Here is a 22,133-nt window from a genome sequence, read left to right on the forward strand (position 1 = left end):
AATTACCTCTACATACCCTAAAAATTAGTTTATTATATGCCTTATTGTTGCGTGATATTAAGTTATTTTTATTACAGTTATTTTCCTTAAAACATACAGTAGAATACTTTTTACATGAAACTTTAGTGGTACACTTTAGTTTTAAATTTGGTTAGTTGCAGAGGTGTGTCTTGAAGCTACGGAACCCTTTCCCCGAAATCTCCACTTTTAAGTAAATTTTGCACAAATTTTAGGGCAAGTTTAAACTTTCAATATTATTATTATTATTATTATTATTATTATTATTATTATTATTATTATTATTATTATTGAAGTGTTGTGAATTTAATGGTTAACCCTGTTCCACCCAGCTCCTGCCTAGTAGATATTGTGCTAAACAAACATCGTGTGTGAAGGTTTTCTCCGGGTTCCGCTTCCTCCCACTTTCTTTATTCAAAATTTCTTTCATTCTCATCATCGACGTATTCTGTAGCGTAGCCACCATAACCATTACTTGAAATCAAATTCTCTTAGGCCTCTTGTGAGTTCAGTAGCCCTACTTTCTACATGAAATTTGCCTGGAAACATTCCGTTTAACATTTAGCTACTTGTAGGGACGTATGCAGAGGGTGTCCTGATAATGCTGACACTTCTCTCCAATCCCGACAATTTTGTAACTTTTGCCTAACGCTAGGGATCATTTTACAGATTTTAATACAATCTGTCATAGGGAATTTATCTTCTATATTATTATTATTATTATTATTATTATTATTATTACTGAATATTTGAGACCTCAATATTACGTCCTATTAAAATGGAAATAAGCATACTGAAGTTAAGAAAAATGAAAAGAAATTGTTTGGATGAATTGCCTTATAAGAGATACTTTGGAAGGAAAAGAAGGGAAAAAAGGTGTCAGCTCCTAGGCAATACGACAATCGAACTTTTGGATGGCTTAACAGAAACTAAGTAGAGTTTGTCATCATCACAATACATAGTAACGCCCTTTCTTTGGGTAAAACACTTTGGATTATGTATGCGTTATATTGATATTTTAACAAAATATGTATACAAATATAAAAAAAGAATAGTTCCTATTTATAAATTTTGATTGAACAGATATATGGAACGTGTTGGAAGTGGCAAATGAAAATATTATTATTATTTCTAGAAAGAGTGGGTAACTTAGAAACAATTTCACAATGAAACAATAACGTTTTAGACACAATTATGACTCATATTTTATGTATTCATGAATTGTTTGCTAAACACGCTGAGTTTCCAGAGAGTACGAATCGAATTTATAGACTGTGACGTTATGTTGTCAGTATTTCCCCTCTGAAGGAAGTCGATTCAACACTAACTTGTAAGAACGTGAGAAATTGACTATTTTTCATGTTAATATACATCAAACATATCAACATTGTAAATGATAAATTTTTTTCTTAATTTCCTCACAGGGAATCGATCCGCGGACCCCTAAGTTGCGAAACGAATGCTCAAGCCATTACCCTAAGACTGCTGTTAAGTAAGAGTCAAGAAACACTCGTCCTTGTAACAAATTGCACACGTTTAGGATTCCAATATTTTATTAACGATGAAACACTGATTTCGGTCATGATAAAATACTATAGTCCAGAGAATTCAAATTTAATTAAAGAAGACTTACAAACACGCAAGAACATGAAGGAGAAAGTGGTCTTAAAAGTAATTCGAATCCTTAACCTAGAGCCTCAGACCACTCTTTTTTCTGATTCACCGAAAGTATCTCCGTAACTTAACTCTATTATATTCGGTTATTCTCGTTTTACAGTTATTTCCAGAAACCTAGAACGACAGGGACACGAACACAGATATATCGAGGATATTTAATATTTCAAAGGCTCTCCCACCGGGAATCAAAACAGACCCCGCCTACTAAACTATCTGATAGGTGTGGTACCTGGTTCGTTCCCAAGGCAAGTAAGCTTGAGATGGCCAACATCGTGCTCGTGGGTTTTCTTGGGACACTCCCACTTCATCATTCCACCAATTCGTACATCATAATTCACTTGGCTTAATCATAGTCTTTCTCAACTTAACAGGCATAATCGTGGAGCATTAAAGGTGAAGATTACATTTTCAAGGTGTTAACCCAAACCAATCCGAACCGAAATTTTCTACTGCGCATTAACGTGTTTTCACAATATATATATATATATATATATATATATATATATATATATATATATATATATATATATATAGAGAGAGAGAGAGAGAGAGAGAGAGAGAGAGAGAGAGAGAGAGAGAAAACATGCGGAATCGCAATTCCATTCAAAAGTGAAACAGTAGACTCATAATACCTTAACCTAAAACGAAACCATTACATATGGTTTGGAACTTTTCCAAAATATATACGGATATTCTGAAAAGTGTGGGAAAAGTGGTATAGTGTCTGTTTTTAAACAAGGTATAGTGTGTGTTTTCTGTTTCAAACAAGGTATAGTGTCTGTGTCTGTTTTCAAACAAGGTATAGTGTCTTCAAACAAGGAAAAGTGGTATAGTGTCTAAGTATAGTGTCTTCAAACAAGGAAAGTGGTATAATGTCTGTTTTCAAACAAGACTGAACTAAATAACGGTTCGTTTTCTGAAATAAACGAACACATTCTGTTTCAAGCTTAAACCGAATCCAAACCAGTCAACCGAGTCGTGAGTCAATGAAAACTTGACCCATGACCCACTGACCCACCACTCACCATGACCTACATACCATCATGACCCACCAAAACACATCGTCATCAACTCTGACACATGATCCACGGTCTCTTCTCTACCGACTAAAGAGTTTATAACCAATATATAATAAACCAGGTTGTGAAATTCTAACTAATTGGAGTTTGAATTTTTACGGTCACTCGCTCAAGCACCGCTCTGTTACAATACATGGATCTGACTTTACGATATAAAATGGTAGTGTTTGTCATAGGTAAAATTCAATGAATTTCAATTATCATGGTCTAATTATTTCTTTGTTGAATTATCGATACTTTTCAGTGGAACAACGGATGAAATTTTTAAAGTCCCAAATCAAGTTAAGCAGATCAACGTACAGAGGCTTACATTACAAATTTTATGTCTATTTTTCTCACAACTTTATGGATTGACTGCCCTGTGCTCTAAGCGCTTCATATAATAAGCTTTAGCAATCTTTTTTCGCAAAAATTCGTATCCCCACTATCCCTTAGGAAAATTATTATAATGAAAGCAATACGGTAACATCCCAGTTTGGATTAAGGCCTAACTATATACCAAACTTTATTTTATTTGACTGTCATTTGGCCATGACGATTAGGCACACACAGTTACTTTCATTTTTTTTAATATAGTAATTTACATATTACAGTGATTCAAAAATGCTTTTCCAGTTGTTATCTCCTCTAAAAACTCACAGGCTGTGTGTCTCGAAAGACAAGTAGTAGTATAAGTCCTATTGCTCTTACTACAATTACAAATATCAATATTCAAAAATGTCTCAAGTTTTATTTTTTCACTTAGAAATATTAATCTCACGTAAGTAAACAGAAACAAATGAAAACTGAGGCCTTGAAAGTAAAACGTAGACAAATTCACCAGTGTTCAGACGCATATTTTTAAATCACGCTCGACCCTACTCATAGGAGCTAAATACGCAGTTCTGGTTAGTTATCAGTTTCTCGGCACGTATCATAAATATAACAGAAATCAAATGGCTGTTACTGGTAGTCTTGGTGGCCGAGCGTACTAGCGCAATGAGCTAGTAATTATAATTTATTTTGGTGTGGGTTCAAACCCGGGATAAGGGAACTTTTTATTTTTATGAAAAATATAATACTCAAAAAAGTGATTTACTTACCTTACGTGTGCAATTTTGCTATATCATTCCACTGTATACGTAGTAGTAGTAGTAGTACGAATGGGTTAGAAGCCCCGCGGGGTTCGTTTTGTTCCACCTTGACTGCCATAATATAAATTTAACCTCAACTGCTTCTTCAATGTTCTTCTTCAATTCCAACAAAGTGACAATTTTATTCTATTACTACTATAATACACAATACGTACACCAGAAGGTCTGGACAATCGCAAATTGCAACCAATCAGAAACATGTTTTAGTTTCTATGGCTAGGGTCGAGGGTGAAGAAAAATATGCTGTTCAGAAGATGCTGTCTACAATGCAGTGAGCAGAGTTGGTCGGTGGATCAGAGTGGGTTATGGTGGGTGGTGAGTCCAGTGGCTCACATGCTAACCCACTCAGAAAACTCGACCCACCTGACCCACTGCAACTATTGTGGAACACGTCTAGTACCTAGATTGTAGTTGACGTTACTATTGTCTCGTGAAGTCAACTGCCATTATATAGTTCAAATTTGGAGATAAAACCCCCTATAGTTTGCTCTTTCTACCCATATTTTATATATATATATATATATATATATATATATATATATATATATATATATAGGGTGGTAATGAATTAGACCGACAATCTGTAAGAAGTGATTGCTTACATCAAAGTCAGTCAAAAAGTTCCTATGGACCTGCGGGATAAATTGAATAGTTTCAAAGCTATGGCTGTCCAAAGTCGCGAAAAAAAAAACAATTTTAAGAGGTCCTATTTCGAATTCGAGAAATCGTGTAGCGGCATATCTTTTCAGCGTAAAGGAAGTCATACCTACACAATCCAAAAATGCATATTTCATTAATGTTCAATAGATTTGATGAATATTTCCTGCAGGATGAAATTCCCAGACACGGTTCGGATTGGTTTGGGTTAACAGCTTGAAAATGTAATCTTTACGTTTAATGTCCCACGATTATGCCTCTTAAGTTAAGGAAGGCTGTGACTAAACCAACTGAATTGATATACGAATTGGTAGAATGAGGAAGTGGGAGTGTCCCAAGAAAACCCACGAGCACGATGTTGTCCGTCTCAAGCTTACTTGCCTTGGGAACGAACCAGGTATCCCACCTATCAGATAGTTTAGTAGGCAGGGTCTCAGTTTCGATTCCAGGTGGGACAGCCTTTGAAATATTAAATATCCTCGATGTATTTGTGTTCGTGTCCCTGTCGTTCTAGGTTTCTGGAAATAACTGTAAAACGAGAATAACCGAATATAATAGAGTTAAGTTACGGAGATACTTTCGGTGAATCAGAAAAAAAGAGTGGTCTGAGGCTCTAGGTTAAGGATTCGAATTACTTTTAAGGCCACTTTCTCCTTCATGTTCTTGCGTGTTTGTAAGTCTTTAATTAAATTTGAATTCTCTGGACTATAGTATTTTATCATGACCGAAATCAGTGTTTCATCGTAAATAATATATTGGAATCCTAAACGTGTGCAATTTGCTACATGGACGAGTGTTTCTTGACTCTTACTTAACGCAGCAGTCTTAGGGTAGTGGCTTGAGCATTCGTTTCGTAACTTAGGGGTCCGCGGATCGATTCCGTGAGGAAATTAAGAAAAAAAATTATCATTTACAATGTTGATATGTTTGATGTATATTAACATGAAAAATAACGTCACAATCTACAATCTCGATTCGTACTCTCTGGAAATTCAGCGGGTTTCGCAAACAATTCATGAATACATACAGTCATAAATGTACAGTCATACATTCATATATAAGTCATAAATGTGTCTGAAACATTGTTGTTTCATTGTGAAATTGTTTCTAAGTTCTTCCACTCTTACTAGATATAATATTATTTTCGTTTGCCATTTCCTACACGTCCCATATATCTGTTCAACCAAAATTTATAAATAGGAACTATTCTTTTTTATATTTGTATGTATATTCTGTTAACATATCAATATAACGCATACATAATCCAAAGTGTTTTACCCAAAGAAAGGGTGTTACTAAGTATCGTGATGAAGACAAATTCTACTTAGTTTCTGTTAAGCCATCCGAAGGTTCGATTTTCGCATTGTCCAGGAGCTGACACCTTTTTTCCCTTCTTTTCCTTCCAAAGTATCTCTTATAAGGCAATTCATCCAAAAAATTTCTTTTCATTTTTTCTTAACTTCAGTATGCTTATTTCCATTTTAACAGGACGTAATACTAAGGTCTCAAATATTCAGTAATAATAATAATAATAATAATAATAATACAGAAGATAAATTCCGTATGAGGACAGATTGTATTAAAATCTGTAAAATGACCCCTAGCGTTAGGCAAAAGTTACAAAATTGTCGGGATTGGAGAGAACTGTCAGAATTATCAGGACATACACTCTGCATACGTCCCTACAACTAGCTAAATGTTAAACGGAATGTTTCCAGGGAAATTCCATGTAGAAAGTAGGGCTACTGAACTCACAAGAGACCTAAGAGAACTTGTTTTTAAGTAATTGTTATGCCGGCTGAGCTACAGAAGACGTCGATGATGAGAATGAAAGAAATTTTGAATAAGGAAAGTGGGAGGAAGCGGAACCCGCAGTAAACCTACACACACGGTGTTTGTCCAGCACAATGCGTACTAGGCAGGAGCTGGGTGGAACAGGGTAAACCATTAAATTCGCAACACTTCAGTAATAATAATAATAATAATAATAATAATAATAATAATAATAATAATACTAATAATAATAATAATAATAATAATAATAATAATGGTATTAAAAGTTTTAAAGTTGCCCTAAAATTTGGCAAAACTTACTTAAACGTAGATTCGGGGAAGGGGTTACGTACCTTCAAGACACACCTCTGCAACTACCCAAATTTTAAACTAATGCGTTCCACTAAGGTTTCATGTAGAAAGTATTCTACTGTATATTTTATGGAAAATAACGGTAATAAAAATAACTGAATATCGCGCAACAGTAAGGCATATAATAAACTAATTTTTAAGTAGAAGCTTTGCTTTGTATATAATTACATACATACATTGTTTGCTGAACAAAACCATATATTTTCATTAAAAATTAAATATGTGTTACAGTTTCACCAACTAACATCTGAGTGTTCAAATATCTGTATATAATAAAACGTATGTCATCGCCGATCAATCGCCATCAAACATCCTAAAGTAAAAAAATTGCCCGACGTGGATTCGAACCAAGAACCTTCATATTACTGGTCAAGCGTCTTGACCACTGAACCACGAATACTACGCGGTAAACGATTCGTCTTTAGTCTGGTTACGTTAGGTTTCTTTGCCTCCGCTTGCAAAGTTGGATGTTATATTTCTTCGATTCAAAACGTCTTTCGTATTTCTTTTATGATGATATAAGTGAATAATCTTCGGCAGTTTATATTAATAACTTGAGTTCTTCTTAAACCTTTGGTTCACAAGTTTGTTCTCCACACGAAACTACAGATATGACAGATTTAATTCTCATACTTTGCATTTGTTTCAAAGAAGTCGCCATTACCTGTTCAAAGACTTCTGTCCGTCATGATACATATTAACCGAAATTCATTCTCCGGAAGCGGAAATTTCACTTTCCGGGTTTCGGAAAATTATGGAATTCGGTAAAATTGCAGAAATCAGGGAAGTTTCGGAATTCGGAAAGAATTCGGAATTTAGAAAAATCCCGGAATTCAGAAAAATTTCGGATTTTTCCGAATTCCGGAATGTTTACGAAATCAGAAATTTCTAAATTCCGGAATTTTTCCAAAATCGGATTTTTCCGAATTCTGGAATTTTACGAGTTCCTGAATTTGTTCGGTTTTACTTTCGGGAGTCCGGAAAGTAAAAATTCCGGAATTGGCCATCTTTAGTTTACACACAACCTTTCAGAACACTAAACTAATAGCTGTCTACAAACAAACAAGTAATGCAAAGCATTTTGATCTTGCAATACGTCATGTATTAAAATCCGACAACAGTTTCATCTAACCAGAAATTGCATGTATCTATCTACTGGAAGCTGAGGTATGAAGAATCTTTTAGTGAATATAAAACCCTGCAAACCACTGAATGTGTAAACGGCTTTCGTTAAATCCAAGCAGTAGTACTCACAGTTACATCCATTTGTGTCTATATGATCGGATTAGTAAAGCTTTCTATATCATAAGGTTAGCAAGTCTTTCTCTCCTCTCCCGTAAAGTTGTGATAGATCTATTACAGGATACAAAACGAATTATCAATTTAACCAAAGTTGTTGTATTACTACACATCTGCTTCCACGTCTGTCAACTGTGGTCGGTCTCACTGATGCGGCATGTTTGCTTTCTATACCCCTTTCTTCGTTTAGTGAACTAAACAGTAACTATTCTGAATTTTGTTACTGCGTATGCCTCGTAGATAAATATTTCTTCTGATGCCAATAGTTTCCGTTTTGTCCAAGCAATGTCCTGTTTCTTATTCCCAGCATGACCCTTTTATTACATTATATGGAGAGCATGTAGATCTAAATACCTCATGTATTACATAGCATGTAGGTTTAAGTACTACATGTAAGAACATTGTCGACTTCCAGCAAAGGAACACGTGATCATAGTATACAACCCACGGAAGTGATAGCTGTTAATGCAGTGGTTGTAATCCCTAACGACACAGTGGGTGAGTGGACAAAGTACTGGCTTTCCGCGCCGGCCACCCTTGTTCGAATCTATCTTGGCTTGATTTTTTATCCATTTGAGAGAAAGTATTGTTTCTTTTCGCTACAGGTATTCACTCTTTTCGTATTTTTCGTCGTCCTTCACAGTTACAATAACTGTCTATTCTTATTCTTTCTACGAATGATGGATCTTCTCTTTGGTTTCATGTCAAACATGCACACGTAATGAAAAGATGCTGTTGATAATAACAATAACAATAATAAATATTACGAACTAACTCGTGCGTATATTTCGCACAATATAATTTTATAGTATCATGTGGAAATAAGTAAGGTTGGCTGGCGTCCTCATATTTTTTTTCGATGCGCCTTATGGGTTCACGGTATCCAACGCTGGTCCCATCCCACTATCACCTCCTGTTCTCTTGATATAAGTTACATACATTTTGCCTAAAGAGGGATCCGCCGTGGCTCCATGACTCCCCATGACAATTCCTCTTCGTTCTTTTTGTATTGAAATCGATTATTTTTCTGAGTACTATCAGTGTATACTGTCCAACGTTGCTCCCATTCCTCTACCATTTCCCGTTCTCTCGATATAAATTATTAATATTTTGCCTGTAAGGAAGATATGGCGTTTCAATCATTACGTTTGATGAAGAATTGACGAAGATATTGCGTTGCCACAAACAACACCTTTTCGTAATATTATTATTATTATTATTATTATTATTATTATTATTATTATTATTATTATTTTGCTTACGACTAATGTTGCCTACCACTATTCGCAATGCAATGTGTTACTAAAAAGCAAATCAAATAACACTCCTCGAAATTCACGCTCTCGAACTCAAAATATATGATTTACAGTTCTCTGTGTTAGGGGAAAGCACATTGATTATATTATTCTTTCAAATACAAGTTACTTCACTTTCAATGTTTAACTTCATATCATCACTAACAATCGTCTTGTTCCGATAGGAAAATACCCCCCCCCCCCCTCCAATATTTCAATTAATTCAATTAATAGGGTCCAATATTTCAATAAAAGAGGATAAGTCTCTGCACACAAATATTTCAGTAAAAGAGGAAAAATCACTCAAACATAGTAAATACCCATTTATGGGCGAAATTTGGTTCTCTTGCAACTTTTTGTCTCGTTTTCACTGAACATATTAAACGGGTAATACGATCTCTTTTACCATTTCTCATGAGCTGTATGCATTATTAACAAAAATAAAAAAAAGTTCTCCTTGAAATGTATTTCAACTGACGTCCTTTGCATTTGTAATTCAGCACCTTAACCACTACACCAAGATCACTGGTTGGTAGACGTTTATTTGTCGGAGTATTTGTTTGTATTTGTATTTTACGTTTCCACTTCGACAATTTTTACTCCTTTTTCTCCGTTTAGCAGCTGTTTCTGGCTTTCTCTTTCGGTGTCGTCCTTTATTTACACTATGCACCATTCGTACTCACAGCTTGTACCCCTCTGCAATGTCTTATTCAGGTTAGACTTTCCTCCTTACCCTTACTACATATTTGATTGATTTAATTCTCATATTCTTCATGGTTAGAGCACAGGAATGCCAGACTCAAAAAACAGATGTACATTTACTTTCCTGACAGACGGTACATTGTTGTGTATGTGTTCAGTATTACCGAAAACTGTTACAAGCAACTTGATTATATTTAAAATTTAGGAAACAAATAAAACCCCATACCAAAAATCTACTTTCATTGTGGCCACCTTTCTGGAAAGACTATTCGTTTACACACATACGTGTACAATTTTGCAAAGAACAACAAAGGATTCTAAATAAATGGAATCCCTTTTATTGTCAACAGCATAATTTGTCCATTGATGATTTATCAACAAACGCAACACAGCTATTGCATATTAGTGTTTTCAATTTTAATTGTATTTCAATATGCAGGTTTTGTTGCATTTGTAATTTTCTGGCATTTCAATATGCAGTTTTCATTAATTTCATATCGTACCTTTTTCATTTTAATTGATTTTTAAACAACTCTGCAGCTGTTGAAAATGATTTTGTTGGTCTTAAGAGTATGTATAAAAATAAAAATATGCTTACAGAACAAAATTCAAAATAGCATTTAAAAATATTTTCCGGTATTAGATTCTAATTATATTTCTCTCTTCTGCTTATCTTCGCGACCCCCATGAAATCCTCTCGCGACTCCCTGGTCTATGTGATGTGGAATTTTATGTGAACATTAGAGATGCAAGGGCTCGGAAAAAAAACGGCTTTTTTGGAAAAAAACTCGGTTTTTTCTGCTTCGCTTTTTTGCTTGGGAAATTTTGGGCTTTTTTGAAAATTCTGCTTTAAATTGATAAACCAGATTTTGTTTCGCTTCTCTACAACACAAAAAGTCATTTAATTAGTGGTTGATGCCGATAACAATATAAAACCTCGAAAATAAACCATGAATTTCGAAAAGATATTTCAAACAGTTTTACTTCTCAACATATTTACATTATGAATTCCAAAGGATTAACCAATGTATATAATAAGATTTTTTTAACCTCTTACATACAAAAGTAAGCAGGGTTGGCAAGAACCATAGTTGTTTTTGAAAATGCCAAAACCCGTTTTTTGGGGGGGGGAGTTTAAACTAGGCGTTTTTGGTTTAAACCATGTTTTTTTGGGTTTAGATATTTTGCTTTATGTATTTATATTACATATTGACAGAAATAAGTTTGTTTCGCCTTGGTGTTATTATGCAACAACGGGGTTATGCTGGAAGAGGTCACATAAGCTTAAAGAAGTCCGGTCAGTAAATTTCTTAATTTGAGAAACTCCCGCCCTAGCCATCGGGAAAATCCCGTTATTACTCTAAATGTAAAACAATAACGGAAAAAATCCTGTTATTGCTTTGCATGTAAAATTTAAAGGTCAACGTATCATACGCTAAAACTGAGGTATGAAATTACAAATTTAGTGCGTACATATCATTGAAAGTACAATCCAAGCTAATGTTGGAAGCTACGTAGGCAATCGATAAATTTTGTCAATTTATATCAGTATATTTAAGCAACCTTGGCTTCTTTATAAAACAACAGGCATTCAGGCATGCAGAAATATACAATTTAGTTTCGTTTCGTATGTTCAGGCTTAACATCCTTACGTAATACCGAGGTTATCAAGGCGAAGACTTTCGCTTAAAGTGACATCCGAACCGCTACTTTGTTTACGCATGTAAGAAGGGTTGTGGTTCGACCGAGAATTGAACATGGGACACCTTGATTAAAAGGTGAAAAGGAAATAAAACTAATGCAGATGGTTTGATGTATGGAAACGTCACCATGAAGTTCACACGATTCGCATTTTTCGTACCTTTTTTTTCGGTTTAAACCAGTTGTTTATTTTTTTAAAAAAAGAAAAACAGCTGGTGTAAACCAGCCAACCCTAAAAGTAAATACTTCTTTTTAAAAAAATACTCAAATAAGTAGCAAAATTCTATGTAGTATTTTTACTTCAAAATATTCCATACCCTCTTTTTGGAACAAAATAAAATTAAAATAAAACATAAGAAAAATACTTAGATTTATATGATTCACTTAAAGGCTGCACACCTAGAGCTTTTGGTTTTGTATATTCTTGAAATTCTACAGTTTTATATAAGCACCATCACGGTTTATTCAGTCCTCAAGTTTTCTGTATTTTTAACAAGAGGGATTGAACATGAAGGGTGTGAGATAAGAACATGGTAACCCATAATTTTACTATTTTAAGAAATTAGAAATTTTCTGCTGCACAATCAATTTTGAAAGTCGGAAAGCTGATTTTTCACATAAGTCTATACATGAGGGATTAAACGAAGCGGCATGCGTTGCTGCCTATCTGATGCTGCGTAACTCAGCAATTGAAAATTTGTTAGTTACCATGTTCTTGGCTCACACCCTTCATATCATTATGGAACTCTCCCCACCCCACCAACACACACAAAAAAAAAGGACTACGGAATATATTTAAGTTAAGATAAATACAACTGCACAACAAACATGATTGACTGGAGCTTTTGCGCTTCTATCGAGAAGTGTGGAATTCAACTCAGCATTCGACCATTCTGACAAAACTTTTCTTCATTCCATCTATGAAGTAGAAATATTGCGTGTACTGTGAGTTGGCTGACTTCATTTCTTATTGTTTTTAAATCGTTATTATTACTAATTACCAGCAGTGACGGTTTTGCGAGGGTTGGGGGGGGGGGGGCGGTCTTTTGTACTGAAGCCTGTTCCCCAAAATTACGGAATGTCTAAAACAAACGAAATATCTATTAGTTATGCCTTTACTCATAAACTTTAAGCTCCCGTCAAATAAAAATTACGTATGTTTAGAAAAACTAAACATTAGTAAGAAAAAAACCCTCCCAAAATACTTTCCTAAATCCGCCACTGATTCTCAGTATAAAATGATCTTCAAGGTTGTATCCGGAAGATTATCGCTAAATATATAAACGAAACGAAATACAGTATTAGTTATGCCTGTACTCATAAACTTCAAGCTCCTCCCAAATAAAATTAGGAGATTTTAGAAAATGAAACAATCAGAGAAACCCGTCCCAAAGTACGTTTCTAAATCCGCTACTGATTATTTGTATAAATTAGTATTCAAGGTTGTATCCGGAAAATTATTGCTAAATCGTTGCACAGCTACAGTATAACAGAAATGTGGAAGTACGGTTAGACGAATATATTGAAAAACGTACGCTTTGACGGATATATAGAAAAACGTAAGTTTAACTTCTGCGTTAGAAGCTAGAGTACTAAGCTCTTAGAAATGAAACAGACGACAAACCGAAATGATATCGAGAAGAAAAAATATCGATAACTCAAAAGTTAAAGTTAAATAGCCTCTAAAATTGCCCTCAAATACTACATTCTTCATGTTAGCTTTAATTCGTAAAACATGTGCTCCATCCATCTTGATGGTGAATTTTAGAGCGAAATACGGCATTTAGGTCATGGAATTCTTATCTAAGTATAGAATATACTATAAGAAAGCTATTTAGATAGAAAAATCATGAAAATGAAAAAAGCCAAAATTTTCAAAATTCTCGTTTTTTTTCCCAAAAAAGCCGGCTTTTTATGTGAAAAAAACCATCGATTCAAAAAAGCCGGCTTTTTTGCATCTCTAGTGAACATCAACAAACACACACGGTACTAAGACTATCATCTGTTGAGGAATTTCACGGTCCAATTCCAAAGACTGTTATTAGATCCTGATAAAATTTACACGGACTCTGCTAGAAAGTATACGCTTTGAAATTAAACAAGTATAATCACAATGAATACATTTGTGTTGAAATTATGTGTAAACACGCACATAATGAAGTTGGTTAATTACAATGTTAACTCTATCAACCGTTGAGAAGCCTCATGGTCTAGCTCCAATCATTATCATCAGATCTTAATGAAATTTATAATAAAACAACGCGAGAGCATACTATTTCAAACAAAAAGCAAATCAACAAAATTGATGCAGCTACTTCGAAATTATGCGTGATCATATATACAATTATGGTATAAACACTGTCAGCCACTGAGAAGTTTCATAGTGTAACTCCGAAGACTACTGTTAGATTCTCATGAGATTCTCATGTTCAATCACCTGAAAAGAATACTCTTATTTAAAATAATATAAAATAAAATAAAGCAGCGCGCCTGTGGCGGAGTTATGCTTGAACATACGTTACAAAATACTCATGGACGGCGATTAGGGGGGGGGGCAGTTGACCCCTCAGTTTTTTGAAGTGACATATTAATGTATATAGATTAATTTCAAAATGTAAAGTTATTGCATGTATTATTGATTCATAGAAAAAATTATGACCCCTACCGGTGCGTGACTACGTATTGGTTGTTTTCCTGTTGAGTTAAGAAAACTGCAGGAATTACATTTTAATTTCCACACAAAATGACCGAAAAATAACCTATCGGAGCGCAATAATTCCAGCGACTTTCACTTCTTCTTACAAGAGTTCGATATGTTAATCACCCGCTTTAAAACTAATTGAGATGATATTTCGCAAAAAAGGAAGTGTCTTTCACAAGTTATTCTTTAATTGCACAAAAACTGACAGTTCCTAAAATGTCTTTTCTTCTTTCTAATAGTAAGGAATATTGATTAAAAGGGAGTAATAAGAAACAACATCTACTTTTCCATTGTTTTTCAGTGTAATATACGAATGGAGTGGTGTGTTTAGGGGTGTACGAGTGTATATGCAATTAAATCTTGTTAATTCAACATAATTCTAGGTTTTAGGATTATTTTGTATAGCTGGGAAGTGATTCTAAGTATTGTTGAGTTTTGATGTATTCCAAGAAAGTGAAAACTGCATCTAATGGCAACGAACATGTTTCGGGACCCTGCAAAAGCAAATATTTCTTTAAATGTCGCAGCATATGCTTGTAATATTTAATGTCTTTCATTTTCTAAGGGTAATAACACATTTATTAGCATGTGTGGAATTAAAAATGTAAGTTGTTCATTAGTTCAGAATTTCAATTCAACTTTTGCAAAACAAGCCTCATTATTCATTACTATGATTAATGTTATCCTTTCTATTTATTTGTTTAGTAAATCTGTTATTAAATAATCTGATCACAGTTTTCCAAATAGAATTTTAAAATGTTAATAAGCAAGGAGTCAAAATTTCTTTTTACACTTTCGTTATTTAACCTATTTGTGTTGCTCTTATCAATTTACTTAATAAAATATGAAATACGATATAATTAAGGTATTTTAACTGAAAAATATAGTATCCTATTAGTTATACAATCCTCCGTCAACAAAGTGTTTGTATGAACCAGGGAAACTAACATTGATATACAAATATTCAGATCATATCTCGCCCCCCCCCCCCACTTTTAACGTCCAATCGCCGCCACTGAATGTATGTATATCAACTCAGAAAGTCAGACACCACACTTTGTCTATATTAAGGGATTCAAGATACTGTAGCTCAACTGATTTCAGAGCTAAGAACATAACCATAAATCATGGCACAATACGCCTTGATATAACTTAATGAATCTGTAACCTATTATTCTATATTGTTGTATTGATTGATTATTTTCCATAAACCTATTTTTCCCGTGCGGGGATCGAGCATGCTAGCATCTGTATATATATATATATAAATTTGTTCTCTCACTTTTGCTTTTATACATTTTTAGTATTGTTGAATTTTTACGCAAGACCATGTTTATTTTATGTTCATTGTTCATAAAATATTTATTTTGTTTATTTTAATAGAGATGGATGGCTAATTTTCTCTTTCTCTTCCAATATATTGGAAATGTTGAGTCAGGAAATCGAAGTGTATTAAGAGTCCTTTCTTTTTATTTAGTAAATCGGTTTGGAGAGGTATCAACAAATATAGTAAGTTCCAGGTAGGGCAACTGGCAATTTTCAAAGTTTTTAAAGAATTAAATTTGAATATTGTCTGTTGAGTCAAATAATGCTTTCATGTGAAATACATACATTTCGTTTAGGAGTAGTATTCATAACTACTCTGGCCTAATATTTTGGTTTCGAGCAACGCTCGTATTTATTATTCTAACATACGAGATATTAATATAGTTGAAATTGTATTTGAAATTTCTGAGAATATATTTTCTTTTCCTTCTTCATATAGCATTCATTGAAATTTACACTAATAGTCATGAGAAATTAATAATTAAAGAATAACAGGATTTGGCTCTGGAATTTTCTCTATATTACTGATTTTAAAAATGAGTGTGGTTTACTTTTGTGTTGAAAAATACGATTTATTTATCAAATCATTGGTATTATTATTATTTTGTGATCCCAGTGAAAATAAAATTTGATCGTGTGATCACAATTAGTTTTTTTTTCTTTTTTTTTTTTAATTTCATTTTCAGAAAGCAACTTTTGAAGTTAAATCCTAAAATATTTCGAGATTATTCCTCAATATTCTTGTGTTGAAACATACTTAAAACAAAAATAGAAAAAGTAAAAATAAATATTTTAAGTTAATAGTGCAAACGACATGCTATTTGAAGCTTTTAGTTGTATCTCCAGTCGGTATCCGATAAATACAACTTTTGAGGTTCATACAATTCCTGAATGTTCACCAATATTCATCGATGTTATTAAATTTAAATTTATTTGCTTGTAGCTCAATTTCACCGTGAGTCTGTAGTTTATCCAAGAATAACTGTTTCGTTATGCATTAAAGAATTCTGCAAATATTGCATGTTTCACAGTTTGAATATGGGAATATTATTATTATTTTTTAATGCAAAGGTATATTGAGTATGTATTTTGTTTTAGGTATATATATATAATTAATTTCTATTTATTTATTTAATAGAACTTAACTTTTATCCTTAGGCTTCATAGATACGGAAATTATTATTCATTTCAGACTATCATTATTTCTTTGTCATTATTTCGCTTTTTCTCTGGGATCTCTATTTTAGGTTAACAATCAGTAATATATTAATATAAGAATTTTAGGAATAATCCAAAAACATGCATCAAAAGATTACGATCTGGGCCAATAATTAGTTTTTGGTTCACGGACCACAGTTTCTGAACGGCCCCTAAATCGAGTTTTCGTATTTTCTACGGAATAGCACATCATACTGAGTTAAGTGATAGTTTGGGTTTGGCAACACTATATGTAGTTCTCCAGATATAAGGCCTATAAGATATTGGATCTTTTGTTCCAAAAATGCACTGGTGATTTAAATACATGTAACAAGTAACATGTACACTCATGTCTCACAAATGATTGTCGCATGTCTATAAATATGTTGATGTAGGAATATAATTTGATAACGAATTCGCCCGGTATTTCTTGTAATGTTAGTATGTGTATAATCGGCAAAGACATGTATGTGGCAAATTTCATGTCAAAAGAGCAGTAAATAAGGGCAATAAAACGAAAACAAAATTTTCTTGTCCATTTAACAACATTTTGTTTTACTCATTCTAATTTTCGTATTTATAATTATTTTCCTATGAAATTTACCACAAATATACATTTCCCGATTATACACATAGTATCAGTATTAAAAGTATCCTGCAAAATCATTATCAAATTATATTCTTACAAGAAGACAGTTATAGAGATGCGACAATCATTTTGGACATGAGTGTATAACATATACAAAAAATACAATATAATATACTGCATAACAAGCAATTAATAACTTTTATTGTGCTATTTTGTAGTATTATCAACCTCCGAGTCACATTATTCAATCACATGTAAACTCACACACTTTAACAATTTTTCAAATATGGAATTTGAATTATTCAAGAAACTTAAAATGAAGATCTTCAATGAAAGTCCAAACATATACAGGTCAAACAAACAGTGATGATTTTTATTGTTTGTTTAAAAGTAAATTTTCATACCACATTAACGCGATTTTTCCCTTCATTATCACCTTTCACAAGCATTCCTCTAGGATTTACAACGTATTACCGTTCTCTACATTTCAGCAGTTCTCAACAGACAACCTTTGATCAACGACTAAACTGCTGCAACAAGCTTGAACTTCAGTCTCCTCAAGATCTGATGATTTTTAGTACTACTTTAAATGACATTTTGATCGAAAGCACATTAAAATAATCTTATCAATAAAAGCATCGTTTTAGACTTTATAATTTTACATTCATTGTGGAAAATTGCTAAACCCGAAAGTGATGAATGTATGGCTTTAAAGTACTAGCGTCCATGCCGCTAATCTAAAATACTGTTACGTTGTATTATATTCTAAAGATATCACAGCCAGAATGATTTTAACAATCAATTCCGCCGAAACATAACATTTACATACGCAAAATGTAGCAGCATGCTTCCCGAACAATTAAGACCACGAAATAGTGGACCGTAGCGATTATAGATCAATAGAGTATTCACGATTGCTGGTGATTTGAACTCAGCTTACTTTCGTGAATATAAACAACACCAGCATTAAAATGTTTTCAATCTGCACGATGACGTCTTGACAAATGAGATCTGTGCCATTCCAAATTATAGCATCAGTAGAAAGCAGTCTCCTTGACTGCTCCAAATTTTGTCAGTTCTCCGGGATACCATAACCGTGTTTCCGAATCTGAGTGAGGCGTGTGCCTAGTGTCTTGATAGTAACAGAAGCACTATGGCAACTTCTCTATCAAATATCGCAAGTTGTAAGTTGTAGCATTCATGACTATTTGTGTGAAAACACTCAAAGGACGCCCAAGATTCCTTAAAAGAGCGGTGAGCAGCGTCTGATATATACCTTCAAAGCTGATAATTTGCCGATGAATGGTCATTAAAGAGCTACACGTATGAAAGTTTGTAATAATATATTTTAAAATACTTGGAATAATTTCGATAATTCATTGGCATTAGAGATACAATCACTTGATTCAGCTATTAGTAGACGTATCTGAAGAATTTGAAGTATTTTAATTTCTTAAATATTTGGAAATAAGTACTGTACTTACTTTCACCTCCAACATGATTACTGAGATTTAAAGTTGAACCTGGCACATAGCGTGAGGCTCCAGTAAATGGATCTGCTCCTGCACCTGCAACACTCTGGGCTGACGCTGATTGGCCAGGAATATATCTACTCCCTCCTGCAAATATATGATACAAAGATTAGTTTTAAAAAAATTAATAACTTTTAACAACGAACTACATAATTTGTAGTAAGGAGTTCAATTCGCGTTCAACTGCGAAAATTATATTGAACATAAACTGTATTATATTTTTATTTTTCACTTCCTGTGCAGTTAATAACAATGTCCGTTTTATGTTGATGTAAATTACATCTTTAACAAATGTTAAGTTTATCTAACAGGAGACATTTTAACCTGAATCAAATGTTTCAGGCGAAGTGGTCACTCGAAACAGCATCTAAATCCAATATCACACTGGCTTCTCTTTCGTGACTACTGCTACATCTATAACACGAACTTAAAAAAAATATTTTGCGGCACTTTTACCAACGCTAAATCACACGATTTTCCTCTTTATCTTCTGAAAAACATATGCTCAGTATGCTGGAAGAAGGGGTTCGGAAACAGAACGCATAGAAACTAGGCTCTCGTCCCTTAGAAAGAATGACATCAAAGGGAAGAGACTATCTGTTGTACTTCTGACTAAATGAGATTCAATGTTATCATCAAGAACTGGTTATTTAATGATGCAGCTTTGAGCTATTCTTTAAACAGAATCACACAAAATTAATATATTCCATAACACAACTTTCATTTTTTTCCTCTCAATGGAAACTGCCCCTCGGGCAACCAAATTTTTATTTCATACGCATAAATCAAAATCAGTAGACTTCCACAAAATTACTGTAATCACCACGAGATTCCTTAAAATTTAGTTGATTCATAGCATGAAGTGAGTATTTTGTCTCTAATGTTGGTAACAGCACTAATCGATATTGGCAATGAACTCATTACCAAGTGGCATTGTAATGCAGGAAGTGTAAAAAGTTTAAAATTTCGTAAAGATTAATGCAGAGCCCTGCACGGGCCGGGCACGCCCGGTTCGGCCCGGTGCCCGGCCCGACCCGGCCCGACCCGTTTCAAGTAATATCAAACTGGACCGGGCCCTAACCGGGCCGGGCACATTCCGGGCCGAGCCGGGCCGGGCACATTTCGGGTCGAATCGGGCCGAACCGGGCCGGGCACATTTCGGGCCGAATCGGGCCGGGCACAATTCGGGCCGAACCGGGCTGGGCACATATCGGACCGAGCCGGGCCGGCCCGGATACTCTGAATTACAGTTCGGAAACTAATGTTGTCAGGCTATTTGTTTTTTTAATGTCCTTCACTACCTCTATTTTTGCCGCGTTTGTACGGTGTTACTGTCAGAATATGTTAATCGTAATGTGTTTGGGAAACTGACTCTTTATTCAAGACTGCGATGTACTGGTAATACTATTACTATTACTACTTCTACTACTACTATTACTACTTCTACTATTACTACTACGACCACTGCTAATACTACTACAAATGCTACGACTTCGCGTCAGAGTTGACATGTCTGGCGGTACCGAATTTACCTTCTAAGTACAGAATAAAATGGAGAAATGCTAGTTATTATGGCCGGTCTGCATAGAATGTGAACCGATGCTTGGTCTACGAGGGACAAGGGTGGCCCAGTAGGTAAAGCACTCACATCTGGTGCTAGAGGTTGTCAGATCAATCCCTGCTCGTGCTATGTGAGCTTTGTGGTGGACAAAAACCTTGTGCGTGGAAGTTTTTGGGGTGGTCCCGCTTCCTCCCACTGTTTTCTTTCCACCAATTCATCCCATCATTATCCGTACAGCCTGAGCCGTAGTTATCTAAAGAACGTATGATAAAGTCAAGTACTTGACCTAGTAAGTAGAATTTGGTACGCTACCATTAGACCACGGATGCCAAAACCATGAACTGGCGTGGTCATAAGATCAGTGCAATTTGTAGTAATGTTCAATTAGGAAGGCAAATATCGAATGGTGTTACATGTTCATGTATTGTTTACATATAGTATGATGCTACAAATATAACAAAATATCATGATCAAATAAATCACCAAGTCGCCAGAGTTGATTAGGTGTTCCTGGGACGGTGGCTCAGTGGTTGAGCGTTCACCTCTGGTGTATGGGGTCCCTGGTTCGATCCGAGTTCTCGCCGAGTGAACTTTGTGGTGTACAAACACCGTGTGGGGGTTCGCGGCGTTCTCCTGTTTCCTTCCACTTTATTCATTCCACTATTTCATTCATTTCTCATCATCACCGTCTCCTTTAGGCTAGTCGGCATAACTATGAGACGTAAAGCTCAAAGATTTCATTTTCATTGTTTGTTTTCGTATTACTAGTAATAGCAGTAGTGGTATTCGCTGTCGTATTAGTATAGTAACGAAAACAATAAAATCTTACAGTTTTACGTCCCATGCTTATGCCGGTTAGGCTAAAGGAGACGCTGATGATGAGAAATGAATGAAATGGTGGAATGAAAAAGTGGAAGGAAACGGTAGAACCCGAAGAAACCCACGGGCACGGTGTTTGTCCACCACAAAGTCCACACGGCGCGAGCTGGGATCGAACCAGGGACACCAGGCACCGAAGGTGAACGCTCTATCACTGAGCCACCGCGCCCCCAAAGTAGTGTAGTAATGAGGAGTAGCAGTAGTGGTAGTAGTAATTGTAGTAGCTTTGGAAACAATAGTGGAATTAGCACTAGCATTCGTACTCATAATAGTAATAGTAGTATTAGCAGTAATAGTTGTAGTATTAGTATCACATACGGTGTAACAGTTTTACCTATATGATGCAGAGCCCTGCAAACCCAGGCCCGAAGACGGCCCGGCTGGATCTATATTCTGTGCCCGGCCCACCCGACCCGGTTCTCGAGCCGGGCGGAGTACGGGCCGGACCGGGCCGGGCACAAACGGGCCAAGCGTAACCCGGCCTGAGAACAACCAATTGTGATAAGTCAATCGTTCACTATTCAATGGAAAATGAGAAATGTGTCGTCATAACGTTGCACTGTATATTTGCCCTTCTCAAATGGAAAAATTGTGTAAAAGGTTACCCAAGGTTTGCTTTCTATATCCCTGTTCCGTCTGTCT

The 22,133-nt window shown here is 34.8% G+C and overlaps 1 protein-coding gene across 2 annotated transcripts in view; it reads right to left on the reverse strand.

The window, feature by feature from the left end:
• Plap (phospholipase A2 activator protein) overlaps positions 1-22,133 on the reverse strand; it is a 123,114-nt gene that overhangs the window by 28,377 nt on the left and 72,604 nt on the right. For both annotated transcript variants that reach the window (XM_081747207.1, XM_081747206.1), the window contains one exon: positions 19,004-19,138. In XM_081747207.1, the coding sequence (XP_081603333.1) occupies positions 19,004-19,138 (135 nt within the window). The remainder of the gene's footprint in view (positions 1-19,003; positions 19,139-22,133) is intronic.

This window comes from Thermobia domestica, unplaced genomic scaffold (genome assembly GCF_964235325.1).
Source record: "Thermobia domestica unplaced genomic scaffold, izTheDome1.hap1.1 HAP1_SCAFFOLD_99, whole genome shotgun sequence".
In the NCBI taxonomy this organism is placed as follows: Eukaryota; Metazoa; Arthropoda; class Insecta; order Zygentoma; family Lepismatidae; genus Thermobia; species Thermobia domestica.